The sequence below is a fragment of the Agelaius tricolor genome, unplaced genomic scaffold (genome assembly GCF_023055355.1).
Source record: "Agelaius tricolor isolate 1412-34295 unplaced genomic scaffold, bAgeTri1.0.p SCAF_26, whole genome shotgun sequence".
Classification (NCBI taxonomy): Eukaryota; Metazoa; Chordata; class Aves; order Passeriformes; family Icteridae; genus Agelaius; species Agelaius tricolor.
The window spans coordinates 7,887,933-7,901,310 of record NW_027269286.1 but is presented as its reverse complement, the minus strand read 5'-3'; the positions used below and the strand labels follow the sequence as shown (position 1 = coordinate 7,901,310).

At 40.3% G+C, this 13,378-nt stretch overlaps 1 protein-coding gene across 9 annotated transcripts in view; it reads right to left on the bottom strand.

Moving 5' to 3' along the window:
* Window positions 1-1,998: 1,998 nt before the first annotated feature.
* ELF1 (E74 like ETS transcription factor 1) overlaps window positions 1,999-13,378 on the bottom strand; it is an 87,403-nt gene continuing 76,023 nt past the window's right edge. For 7 of the 9 annotated variants that reach the window (XM_071448276.1, XM_071448281.1, XM_071448277.1 and 4 more), the window contains 2 exons: window positions 12,553-13,020; window positions 1,999-3,678 (listed from right to left, as the gene is read on the bottom strand). In XM_071448276.1, the coding sequence (XP_071304377.1) occupies window positions 3,063-3,678; window positions 12,553-13,020 (1,084 nt within the window). In that variant the 3' untranslated portion in view covers window positions 1,999-3,062. The remainder of the gene's footprint in view (window positions 3,679-12,552; window positions 13,021-13,378) is intronic. The other 2 variants (XM_071448282.1, XM_071448283.1) reach the window with 1 other exon arrangement.

Sequence of the window (13,378 nt, the reverse complement as noted above, 5' to 3'; positions counted from 1 at the left end):
ATCGAGTCCAGCCCCTGACTGAACAGCACCACGATAACCAGGCCAAGTCCAGTATTTCCTTAAACACCTCCAGGGACGGTGACTCCACCACCTCCCTGGGCAGCCCATTCCAATACCTACTTGCCCTCATTCCTCCTAATGTCCAACCTAAACCTCCTCGGTGCAGTTTATGAGACCACTAGCAATAGGCATTAGAGTATTAACTAAAGAAAAAAGTTATATAATCTGTAACCAATGAAGGCTGATGCCTTTGTTTGTTAAAATTTACAACCAGTGTGAAGTTTTAGTAAGCAGAGAACCAGCCTTTTGTGGGTTACCTAGCTCCCTACTTTGTGCAAATCAGAATCAAAACCAGAAATACCTCCCAGTGTGTCAGCTGGTGCTGTGCACCAAGCACCCAGCCCATGTCCAGAACAACAGAGTGGTGGACAGGACTTCCCAAAGACCTCCCAAAGGAGGCCTCCATCCTCCACCTCCTCCGGATGGAATTTCCTTCTGTGAAATGCCTCAAAAATAAACAAGTGCCTTTTTCTCCTCTGTGGCTTCACACACGTGTGGAAAAGAACTGCGGCCTCAATTTTTATTTTCTGACTCAGAAGTGGCTGGGATTTTAGCTGTCGTGTTTTGTTTGGCTGCTGCCACAGGAACAAAGGCAGCTGTGACAGGGGAGGGGTTGCTTAAACTCAATCATGATTTCATGATTGACTCCAGCTTTTCCCTTCCTTTGCCATATCAAAGAGAGTTCAAAGTACAGATCCACCTGGCTGGCACACCAGAGCCCAAGGGATATGGGGAGGGAGTGATTTCCATTTACTATTTGTTACACAACATTACTGCTGCTGGAGATTTCCACCACTTCTCCAACTGACATAAACTAAACTGACAAAGCATTTTCCATGTGTAATAGCTGCATCTATGGCATGAAGTTTTGTTGTGAAGATGTAACCTTATGGTGCAATTCCCTGCCCCCCCCCCCCCCCCCCCCCACATTTCCAGTAAACACCAAAGCAACTTCCCTGTATCTAAAAACCAATGTCAGTCAAGCATTATCACTTCAGATTTTCTAGAATTATTAAATACTTGTAGTATAGGAAAACATCCCTATTTTATAGTTTTATTAAAAAAAAATAGCTTCCATCTCCAGTGCTTCCGTCAATCTAACACAGCCCACGGGGTGAGGACTGTTACCAGATATGCTTCCACAAAGCTTATCCACATTCCTGAAAATATTGCCAGCCCTCCCCAGCTGCAGGGAGTGCTGCCAGATAAACAACCACTGGTGTGGGTATGACCAGCCTTCCTGTAAATGGGTGAGGTGCTGGGTTTGCAGGTGGAATCCTGACTGCCAAGAGTCAGAGGGAAGAACTAACACGGCAGCTGTGGCAGAGAACTGCTTGTTCAATAGTTTGTAGAGCTTCTTCTGTCAAGCATCAAGACCATACTCTCTCTGCCACTCTGCTGCTCCTATTAGTTTTTCTAGTATTAGTGCTTTAAGTTATATTTAACCTTACCAACCAATCAATAAAACTCCACCATTAATTCAATCATAGAAAGTCATATTCCCTTTCATTTTATACTGACAGAATCATAATACCAGGCAAAATATTTATTAACTTACCCTCTGCTTAAACACTGCAACATGCAAGTTTTTGAAGCCCTAATAGCTTGGGCTGTCAGTTGTATCATACAAACTACAACAACCTTTCTGAATTACGCTCAGAATTTTGTGTTGTTTGTAACATACTGGGAAATGATGGAAAAGAAGAAGTTTAAGTCCAGCTCCTGGATTTATCTCAATCTTCAGTTCAGTTACAAAAATATACATTACTGCTGTTTCAAAGGATATTCAAGTCTGTTCAGAAGTGAATTGCACATGTTCCACCACAGACCCACACAGACTAATCACCCTGTCCCTGTTTCTCACTGTATTTTACTTATTTATGATGACTGTCAAAGCATTATAATAATTAAAAACATTCCAGAGTAAATACAGAAAAGTGGTTTTCCATTTGATTTATTTTCATAATAAACCAATTAAAATACAAAAGAAGGACCCAAGGTTCAATGGGCTCCATCATTTAAAAATTTGTCTTTAAATACAAAGTCACTCAGTAATATGAATACATATAACATTAGACCTCTAAACATAACAATCTTATTGATCTTATTTGCATCTATCAAAAATTTGTATGGAAAAAATTTAGCTGAAAAAACTTCCCTGCAACATTGAATATACAGTATTTACAATCAAAAACCAAGAACTCTTAGCAGTATTAATCTCCAAAAACCTGCATAAATCGTATATATTTAATTTCCCTCCCCCCTTACAAAATAATCTGAAGTAGAAAGCAAGATTGTTAAGCTTCATAGTCGCAAAATGGCATGAAACATTTGCACCTGTAGTGATGCCGTTAGCTTCTGTAATTAAATACATCTGATGTTTTCATATAAAATATAGACATGGCATTGTCATTTCTGGAATATATGTTTTGAGTACTCTCAATAGGAGTGTATATTCAGTTTTGCACACACAAGAGCTTGTGCTGCAAAAAATACAAGAGGATACCTGGTTATCAAAGTCTAAAACTGATGTCATTCACTGATATGAAACAGATACTCGATCATAAAAATTCAAACACATGGAATGAAACTGTCTTACTAAAACTAACTGCTGCTTCCAAAGGTGATACACATACAGATTGAACAGAAAAGGTTACAATAACATTACTGCAATGTAAATCTGCAACAGACTGTCAACAAAATAAGGGAAGTTTGAAACTTTGGCCAACAACCTCAGGAGAAAGTCTTCATAGCATAAAAAGCATGTTCCTTCATGCCTGTACTTTGAAAAATGAGTAATATATAATTTTATTTATATGATAACATTTAGCAATTAACAGAAAAATCAAAATCCATCCTAAAGCATGAATTCTAAAAATTAACTGCAGAAATTTAGTAGCTTTGCAACATCATGCTTCAGAATCAAATAATATATACATAACTGAAAAGGTCCCATCACATTTATGAAAATAATCATCCACAGGGTCTTTTTTTTTTAATTATCAATACAAATTGGGTTCCAATGGTTCATTTTCTTGCTTCACTTGCACGTTAGATGGGAAATTATTTGAACTGGACACTACCATCACAAATGGTTGCTGCTGGAATCTCTGCTCCGACTGCTCAGTATCTTCTACTTTGTCACTCTCCTCCTTCTCCTCTTCTTGTAGGCCAACCTGCTTCGTGTCCGGTGCTTTAATGACCGACGTGATCACCGTGCCCGAGGGCTGAGACACCACCTGTGAGCTGCTGGGCGAGAACGTCACCACGGGGTTGCTGGAGCTGAAGGATGGAGATGAAGCCATGTTGACTGTTCCATTGCAAATTGTCTGCACGCTGCTGGTGAGCACCTGCTGAACTTGTGCTGGGCTCAGCACAATCGAGGAAGGAGGTGAGACTGGCTTCTGAGACTGTAGCATGATGTTTTCTTTAAGAACCGTCATGGGCTGGGAAGTAGGAATGGCTTGTAAAATGAATTTCTGCGCTGTTGTTACTGAGGCTGGATCTGTGCTGGCTATCACTGTGGTAAGAGGCACTGTCTGGAGTGTTACAGTATGCAGCTGCTGATTTCCAGGCGAAACAACCACTGGAACCTGGGTTGGAGTCTGCAAAGTCCTGCTAAGATTAGAGAAGATTATTGTGTCAGAACACTTCCATGCTGGATTTTGAAAAAATAATTATAGGTTTACCACAGAAAAAACATTTGGCATCATAAACATTTTATTTACCCAAAAGAGGTAGTAGAATCTCTCCTAATAAAACCAGAACTGGACCTGACCCCTGAATTCAGCAAGATGATTCCCAAAGTAAAAGTACCCCATATGAACAATTCTACCATCACCAAGCTGAACAGCCTGCCTTTGAGATATTCAGTGGTTCATCAGGAAACCTAGAATCACATTCAAGACCTCTACCTCAAGCACTGACCACCATCAAAAGCACAACCCACTAGAGATCTGCCATCAGTTTCAAAAATTATACCAAGTAAATAATAAATCACAAGCTTAACTCAGGCCTTGATTGTCCTGACATCCACATATACATTTAACTGTGTTCAAAAGTATCCACATCGTAGCAGTGTCTGGGCACAACCTTGCCACACTCCCAGGACACAGAGTTCTTTGTCTGCCAGGCTCACACACAACTTCTGGTAAAACAGCTGATCAGAATCTGCTTCCAAAACATCATTTTAAGTTAGGAGTGATTGCAGGCTAACAGACTTGGGTACCATGTGACTGTCAATAGATGTAGAGCTCTGGGAACAACATTAGAGGATTAAGAGCTGTATTGCTGGAGTACACAGCTACTGCAGTGCACAGTGGTTACTGAAATGTGGCAATACACTCCAGTCACACAAATTAAAACAAAACAAAACCCCCAGAAAAGATAAATGGTTACCAGTGGAGGGAGAGAGGAAGGGAAGAGCAACTGCTCTGAGACCCTGACACAGCTTGTTTCATGCCACCGTGCCATGCTGTCTCTGGCAATCTTTCTTTCCTTCTGTTTGTCATGCAGAGTTGTCTCCAATCTTCCTGCTTCTCTTCAATGTTTAGTCTTGCCTGCGCTCCTCCCCTTTTCCAGTCTTAAGCTCTCCCTGGTGTTTTCTCAAAAATAATAAAAAAAAAACCTATCTCCACCTCCTAGCTTATTTCTATCCCTGCTGCAGTCACTTTAGATGGAAAGCAATTTACTGTCAACGGTCATACTTCCACGCCCATGCACAATATTGCCTGCTCTTCTTTCTGAAGACTGGACCTCAGATATGCTGTAAGGGTTGCCTGCCATACATCAACCATGGAATGTCCTCCATTCTACACTCCTTCTACCCATACAGAATTTTTTTTTTCACAGCTCTGTGTAAGTCTACATTTCAACATTTAGCCACTGACCAGTCCAATCTAATTCAACATATTCAAAACTTCCATTTAAAACCATACTCTGGCTACCACAGTTGCAACAAAAAGCTTACCAAAGCAGGACTTAGGTGGTGCTGAAGCTATGGGACAATGTGGAGGCAGATGCTGCTGCTGGTCATAGTCCAACTGCACAGGGAGCTGCATTCCCCCTTTATTAGTGCAGCAGCAGAGACAAGTGCAGGAATATATGTAGAAGGTTTCTCATGTCCCACTCAGCACAGTCCTCTAGGAAAGGCCTCTAGCTGAGCTCCAAAGACTGCTCCAGCAAGAGCAGGCCCAGTAACCCTGCTGGTATCAGGCTCAGAGCACATGGATGCTTCCCTGAGCATCTTCCAGCTGCCAGTCCTTCCTGCAGGCAATCTTTTCCCCAGATCACATAGAGCTTTGTAATACAAGAAACAAAATTTCCATCTGTAACTTTCTCTTCCTCCCAAGAAAGACAGTTGCAGTACCCAGCAATGGTGCTACAGCAAACCAAATCCAAATCATTGCCAATACATGCCTCATCACAGCAGCCATCATAACAATTATACAAAATTTGATGTGACTGACACCAGAGTCAATCTTGAGCTCCCTTTTCCCACAACAGAAGAAATCCCAAGGAAGAAGTTCATGGAAATGGAGCTGGTTGAAGGTGAAGCATCAGCTAGAGTCATTGCTTCTTTCTTTCAAACTTCTGAAGAACTTGGTGCTGGCACAGCAAATACCAACAACCAAGCCTAAAGCACAAGGCTCAGAATGACATTACCAAGGCTCATACCAAGTCTCCTAAGGGTTATCAGTGCTAACTATTTTTTTTCCCCAGCAATTCCCCTGGGACCTTGACAGAAAAGTCACTAATGTCTGTGTCAGAAGTAGCAACAAGATGAGGGCATCCACAAGGTTCTTGAAAAAACTAAAAAAGCAAACTATCTACAGTTAAATAAACTTGTAATAAAATCAAAATGTCAGACAGGTACAGCTCAACCCAGGAAAGTATACAGAGACTAGCAATGCAAGTGGAACAGCTATGAAGGAGAGATAACTGACACTTGCCATTAGAAAAGCATCAAAAGAATCAGATAGAATAGATCAGAAAAGAATAGATACCAAGGCAGTTCTTTAATCCATGAAGAAACTTACCTGAGTTTGAAGGATTAAGAACAACACAATAGCTGCAATTTTGAAAGCAGGGCCTAAAGCTGCTAGCCTGTGCCAGTAGGCCCTCCAAGTATTATCTTGAAGCTACTTCCTTGTTCTGTAGTTGTTTTGCAAAAATAAAAGCTGCTAGCTGCCAAGTGGCTTTGAAGGATAAGCTCAAAATGTGTGAACTGCATCTAATCAATGCAGGTATCTGCGAAGCACTAGGAACAACAGCTCTGAGAGACAAAACCAGACCACTTGTCTCAGAACACTCTAATTAGTGTGTGCATATTAATCTGAAGTAATTTTATTTCTCTTGAAAGGCAGTCCCGTGCCTGAGGTTTACTCCAGATGCATTGTCTTCTCCATCAGCCAAGATACAAATATATGATACACGTACATATCGACCTGTACATACACGTATACGCATACACACACAGGGTGTGCTTGCTACCTGCATGCAGCAGGTAGCTGTACAAGCACATCATAAATATTTATTTATGTTAGTGGTAGCCAAGCAAGACATTTGCCTTAGTTGTTAAACCTGATTACTAAATAAAATCTATCTTCCTAAACTATTTGCCTTGAATACAATTGAAAAAGATACAGCTTGATTAATCGTTTTGTCTGTTTAAAAAGAAAAAAAGTACACAATAATTAAGGTGATTTATTAACATTGGGCTACACTGTTTTAGGTGCTTTTAAGTCTACATTTTGCTATGTTTCTGAATTTCACTGGCATTTTGCTAAAAGCCTTTCTTCTCTAAGGTACAAATCTTTTGGGTGATTATTTTAAAAGTTGTTGCTGAGGTTTCAAAAAGAACAAGAACATTGAGCAACAGCAATGGAAAGGAAATTCTGCCATAAAACAATCTGATTACAACTGAGAAAAGAATGACAAAAATTCTGAAGTCATTTTAGCTTTGCAGAAAATTATCATCTTTTTCCTGGGCCATATTTTACTGTTAATGGCCTAGAATTGTGCAATATCTTATTAGCTCATCAAGAGATAAATAGTGACAGGCAAGAAAAACAAGTTTATTTATGGTAATTTATGTGAAATTTATGAGATGGAGAAGATACCAAAAATATTGAAGCTGCAAGCCAAGGTAAACCAAGTATTTCACAGCACGGTAATAAAATGAAACAAAGCAATATTAAGACATACATAGAGAGAGGTAAGAGAGGACAGAAGCAGAGGACTCAATTCTCAATGTATGTGTCCTTTTTACTGAACCACAAAGTCTAACAGCCTTCTTTCCAGAATTCTTCAAAACTGCACAGTCACCTGAATTAAAACTCAGGAACTTTGCTGCTAACAGAGCTGCAGAACCTCCACCTCTTTCAGCAGTGCCAAAGACAAGGAAAGCGAGCTCCTATGGATATCTTCTTATTGTGCAGAAACAAAATTAATCTGATTAGATGACACTATAGTCCTTTTTGTCAATAAGCAGCCACCTTCTTGCATATCTCAGAAATTAAATCAGAAGTAGGCTTAAGAAAAGATCATCATCAGCCGCAGGAAAATCAAAATGTTTGGTTATAAGCAAAGTCTTTGCTGTGATAGAAGTTGTCCATATTGGAAATGTGTTCTTAGAAACACACCCTATTGTAAGCTAAATCACAGTTTCTTGTAGAAGCCCATTGAGACCACAGTCTATTTCTGACCAGCACCTCCCTTAGGAAGGACATTTTTCTCACCAACCTGAAACCTGGATTGCAGTCAAGCCTTCATTTAAGAGATTACAGAGATGAGGTCTTTGTAACAGTCCCCCGTTTCCCTTCCTTTGGGGAAGGCTATGGCAGCAGTGAGCCAGATCCAACAATACCTACTAGTCAGTGTGCTGGAGAGCTTTTAGAACTGCATGCTTGCCTTTGGAGCAATGACAGAAGACTGCTGCCTAACTACAAACAGAAGTGAAGCACGTGCACTGATGGTGGGTTAGGGTTAGGGTTAGCGTTTCCGACCAAAGGAAGGACTTCAGAAGCCTGTTTCTGATTATTTGCAAGTCTACAGCTGGCATCATCCTCTTTTGCCTACGTTCCCCATCAAGTCCCAGAGAGACTTAGGGAGCCCTTTACCAAGACTTACATTTGTGATGGTTTTTATTCAGGAGACCTATAGAAATGACACAGGAGTGATGGGCTACAACACTAGCTGACATCATGCAGATGGGACTCTTGCACTTATTCAAGAAAAAGGGACTGAAAGCAGATGGCCAATGCAAAGTCTCAGAAGAACAGTGCCAGACTGCTTCCCTTTGTCTGTGGGGTTATGTGAGCTTGAGCAAAGCCAATAAAGGTAGGGTGTGAAGGATGATTACAGAAAATAATGCTGACATTCACTGTGCAACTTACACAAGACAATGTCTATATAAGGTATGAGATGAAGACACTTCATTTGATATAGCAGCTGTAATCACATTTTCAGAGTTGATAAACTCCTGCTAGACAACTCTTTTTCTTTTTTCAGCATCAGCATTGCTGCAGTCAGATCGCCAAAGCATCACAGCCTGGACACAGGAACACGTTATGGAACGACAGCAGAAAGCATGTGTTTGCTTGGGTACACATGGCTTTCAAAGGCAATTGACTCTGCTTACTGGGACCAATACATAGTGTTGATGAGTTCTTGGCATCATCGCTGTTCTTACTCAGAATGCTCACACCCTGAAAAAACATGATTCACGTTCACCTACTTCTTCCTCCTCTTGAATCAGGATCCTGCCACTGCAATCCATGCTTGTGTCACCTTCAGAAGTAATTTTCTACCTTGAAGCTTGCAAAAAGATCAAGATGAAAATGGTGGCTGATTCATCATGTCGAGGTTCTCCCGTTCAGAAGTGAACAGAGAGCATATCCCATTGGTCCTCTGTGGCATGTATTAGCCCCAGCTACAGAACTGAGTCAGGATTCTCGTCTTCTAAAGTGCTCTGTCCAATCTACCACAATGACAACTTGCAAGTACAGAAAGGAAACAGCAAGCTGAATTTTGACAGAAATAGATTAAAACCTGAAGTGTGCTAAAACATTGCACAGGGTTTGTCAGAAGTCAGCTAATTGCAAGTTTCTTGGCATATAGAGCTGCCAGCTAGAAGGTTCAGCCATGTCCCACACAGCCAATAGCAGAGATAGACATATAAGTTAAAATTACTCCCTATATGATATTCTCTGAACTGTAAGTAATATAAGAATCTCTTTTCACTCCATCTCAAATCACTACTGCTCTAGATTAAAGGTAAATGAAAATGCATCTCTCTTTATTTGTAGTCCTCATCATTTAAAGGAGAAATTTACTTGTCCAAACACGGGCACCTTTCAGGCCTGTAGGACGCCCTAGGCAAGGTAAGTTGCTAGCCAAACAGGAGAGGTGCACTTTCTGCAGCAACAGAAAGGATGCCCTTTAATGCTCAGAATGAGCCAATGTACACAGAACTGAATCCCAGGCCAGTGCCTCCTAATTCCAAGGCAAAACACAATACCTCCAATAATCCAGGTATTCTGATTAATCTGTGTCTGTTATCCTGGTTTAAACAGAATAATTTTACAAGCACGAAATCCAAAGAAACCTTTTCTTCCTCATAAAAGCTGGCTCATCTGAAAAAGTAAGCAATAAAGTGCTCATCCAGAGAGGCATTTTTGGTTTTGTCTTCTCACTGGAAACATGTAGTGCCAAACTCAGTTGCACGACTGGAGTCTGCAGTTACTGTGCCTGCATACACCGAGCCAGAACAGTTAGACCTGCAGTAGAGCAGTGTGTTTACAATTCCAAATATTCCCACTGGGGATACTAGATGTTTTCCTCAGTCAGCAAAACCCAGTTAGCTTGACCTGACCCTGCTCCTGCCCTGTTTCCCAAGCCTCAGTTAGCACATCACAGCCTTTCTGTTTAAGCACTGGGGCTGAAGAAGAGACTTTTACCCTTTGTAAGTAACACTTCTCCTTGTCTCCCTTTCATAGAGAAGCACCAAAACTTCTCCAAAAAGCACATCAAAAGCCAAGACCTTTTCACTTCAGAGTAAGATACAAGCTTTGTGCAGCTATAAATGAAGTCCCTGCCTGTCTTGTGTCTTGATTTACATCAACATGCCCATTCCTTTGAGAATTGCCAAGAGGCCTTGGGGAACTTGGGCCTTGGGCTGCCACATTCTCCCAGTGATGCTTTAGGAGTGGTCTGTACCAGGCAGTGCTGCCTAGTGCAGGTCAGGGATGATGACACAAGCACTTCACAACAATCTTTAAATATGATTCTTTTACCAAAAACCTTAGCAGAGAAGATGCACATGCAAACATTCTCTGAAGGCTATGGTTAAGTGTTAAGAAACCAGTTGTTTTGACCTCAAAGATGCTTAGTATTTTCTGTATTATTCTTTTCTTCTCACAACAGAACAGAAGCAAATTGCTGCAGAGGGAAAAACATTTATTTCCATGAAGAAGAGAGGTGAATATTTACATGAGTAAAACTTTAGAAACTAAATTGCATAAGACAAATTATATGGGTTCAAGATGTTCCCGCTCAAGACAGAGCCCATGACAGAAACAATGTCAATTTTAAACCATTAACTGGCATGCATAAAGAAAACCTTTTGAGGATCATTACCAGATCCTGGTTGCTGTTTTGCCCAAATTATCTTGGCTATTTACATGTCCCAGCCACTGAAGAGCAACTGGCAACCAAAGCTGCTATCTGTCCTCATGCTTCCCACACTATAAAGTGGCTCCAACCACAACCCCACAGAGTGTGTGCATACATCAGAAGGTTTATCAGTTCTTAGTCTACAATGGCAGCCATACCTGCTGTACATTTTCAAGTCATGCAGACCATTAATTTCAACTCTTACAGAAGCCCTGCTGCAGTGATTCAGAATGTGTACATTCATCTGCCTAAGATTTACAGCTGTCTGAACAAACTGTTTCAGCCTTATAAAACAAGACCTAAAACAAATGCTCTGAAAAATGTTCAGTATGTCATTCTACCTCAACTAACTATTTGAATCTTGCCTTTTGAAGCTGAGCAGAAATATATCTGTCATAAACTGTATTTTGAGAGCCTGAAATAGGCAGTGTCTATTGCACAGGACTCATCAGCACCTATTTTGCAGCTTGTCCCAACTTAGTTAAAAGCACACCAAAAACATCTGGATTGTAGTTTTTATTTACATTCTAACTGCTCAGACCTTTAGTATAAACTTTCTTCATCAGCAGTACTTCTCTACCATTCTGAAAAGGTTTGATGCTTCTGTTTGAACTCCTTCACTTTGTCATCTTGGCTAAGTACAGTTAGAGATTTCGTAGAATAATGTTCTGGTTAAAAACAATGGATGTGAACCAAGATAATACAGAATTCTAAGGATTTAAGGCTTCTGTTTCACCTGAGCTTCACACATGTATCATCTCTAATATTTTCTCCCTTAGCTTATTACCCAAGGTCTGACTGGGAAATACTGCAATGAAGTAATTAGATGTCATAATGTCACTGAATAGCTTTCCAAACATTTGGCTGGATGACTTGCCTGCCTTAAGTCTTACAGATAATTCTGTTTGTTGGTACCATTCCTTATAACATCTATTTGTGATCCATAATCTAGTTAGGTCTAGCCTAGAGCTATTTAACTCTGCAAGTTGCTGAACTTTCCCCCTATTCATGTTTAGTGTTACTGTTCTGCTGACTTATATGGTTCAGTATAGCCTCAATTATGTCTGTACTGCTTTCCTTTTACTATGCTGCCCTTGTGCATTTTTACAGGTAAATCCTGCTACCAAGGGGCAGGTGCAAAAGAATCATGATGCTTAAGTGCTGTGTAGTGTCAGCCAGCTGACTCACAGATGAAACATGGAAGAATGACTGGCTCCCAAATGTCTGCAGATACACACCTCCCAAAGGATTAGTCTGTTAATTGTTTCCTACAATTGGAAGAACTTGTTCTTGTTACAGCAGCAAAATGCAAGAGCAGGTAATATAGAGCTTTTCCTTGTAACTGGGGACAATAGAAAAGATGCAAAAAATGTCAAAAAATTCTTACAAAGAAAAATTAAGAAGCAAGAAGGAAAATAATTTTGAAGGTATTGTGCAAATGCATGTATAGTTCAAAAGCAAGGACACCAGTGTAAAAGCAGACATGAAAACACAACTTCTGCTGTGGGACAGAACTGACAATGTCAATTTTAAAGAGAAGTTGTACATGTTTTCCTTATTAAATGATATGCACCAGGCCTGACACCATGGAAAAAGATGACCTTCCCTCCACCACAGGCAGTACAGTTATGTGTGTACCTGTCATATTATGCTGTAGTAACTCTAAATTCTTAGGATGAGCCACAAAGACATCATTTCATTTCAACCAAACTGGAAGACTAGCATTTCTCGGAAGCAAAACAAAGAATCAAGTCTATCTAGCTATCATCCAGTGAATATATTATCATTCAAATATTTATTTTCTGTACATTTTCTTACCTTATATTCTGCACTGAGGAATTTAGCGATTCATCTGGAACATTACTGGTTACAGCTGCTTGTCCTTCTGTGAGGGGCTGCAAAGGCTGCATTACATGAACTGTCCGAAAAAGCTGAGCAGGTTGTACTGGCTGTGGAGATTGCATTGTCCTCAAAACTTCTGAACTCAAGCCAGGTGTCTGCTGCTGTACAACTTCTACTTGCTCCTTCAGCTTAGCAGGCTTTGAGTTTCCTGTTTTTACCACTGAGGCTGATCCTCCCTTTGTTCCTGCATTTGCAGACGCTCTAGTTCTGCTTGGTTGGTTTCTGTTGGCCACAGCAGGTGAGAGCAGAGTTGAATCTGATGATTCAGTGCTAGGGCTGGCATCTTCATCATCAATATAGATGAGATCTTTTGGCATGTCTTTAAATTGATACACCAGGCGCTGACCTTCTACTTTAGCAAGGATTCCCCTTTGGTAATAGTATCTGTTTAAAGTGCACCCACAAGTTACACAGGTTTTCTGACAAAAACAAAACAAAGCAACAAAACTCCCAGAAAATAAGCACAGCACCAGCAAGCCAAAAAACTTTTATGTGTCTAGTTTCTTCATTATAAAAAGTGGCCAATTTAATAGTGTACTTTTTTCCTCAAACAACTTTTTTTTACTGGTATTTCATGCCACCTTTTAACTTCAAACTTAGATAACTCTGAGGACAAAGAAAAGAACTCCATGACTTGGCAGATCTGCTATCAACTAACATTTTGTAAAAAGTTGCATGAAACTTTCAATTCTCCTTTTGACTCCTACAGTTCTTTCAATAATCTGAATTCCTGTTTATTCAC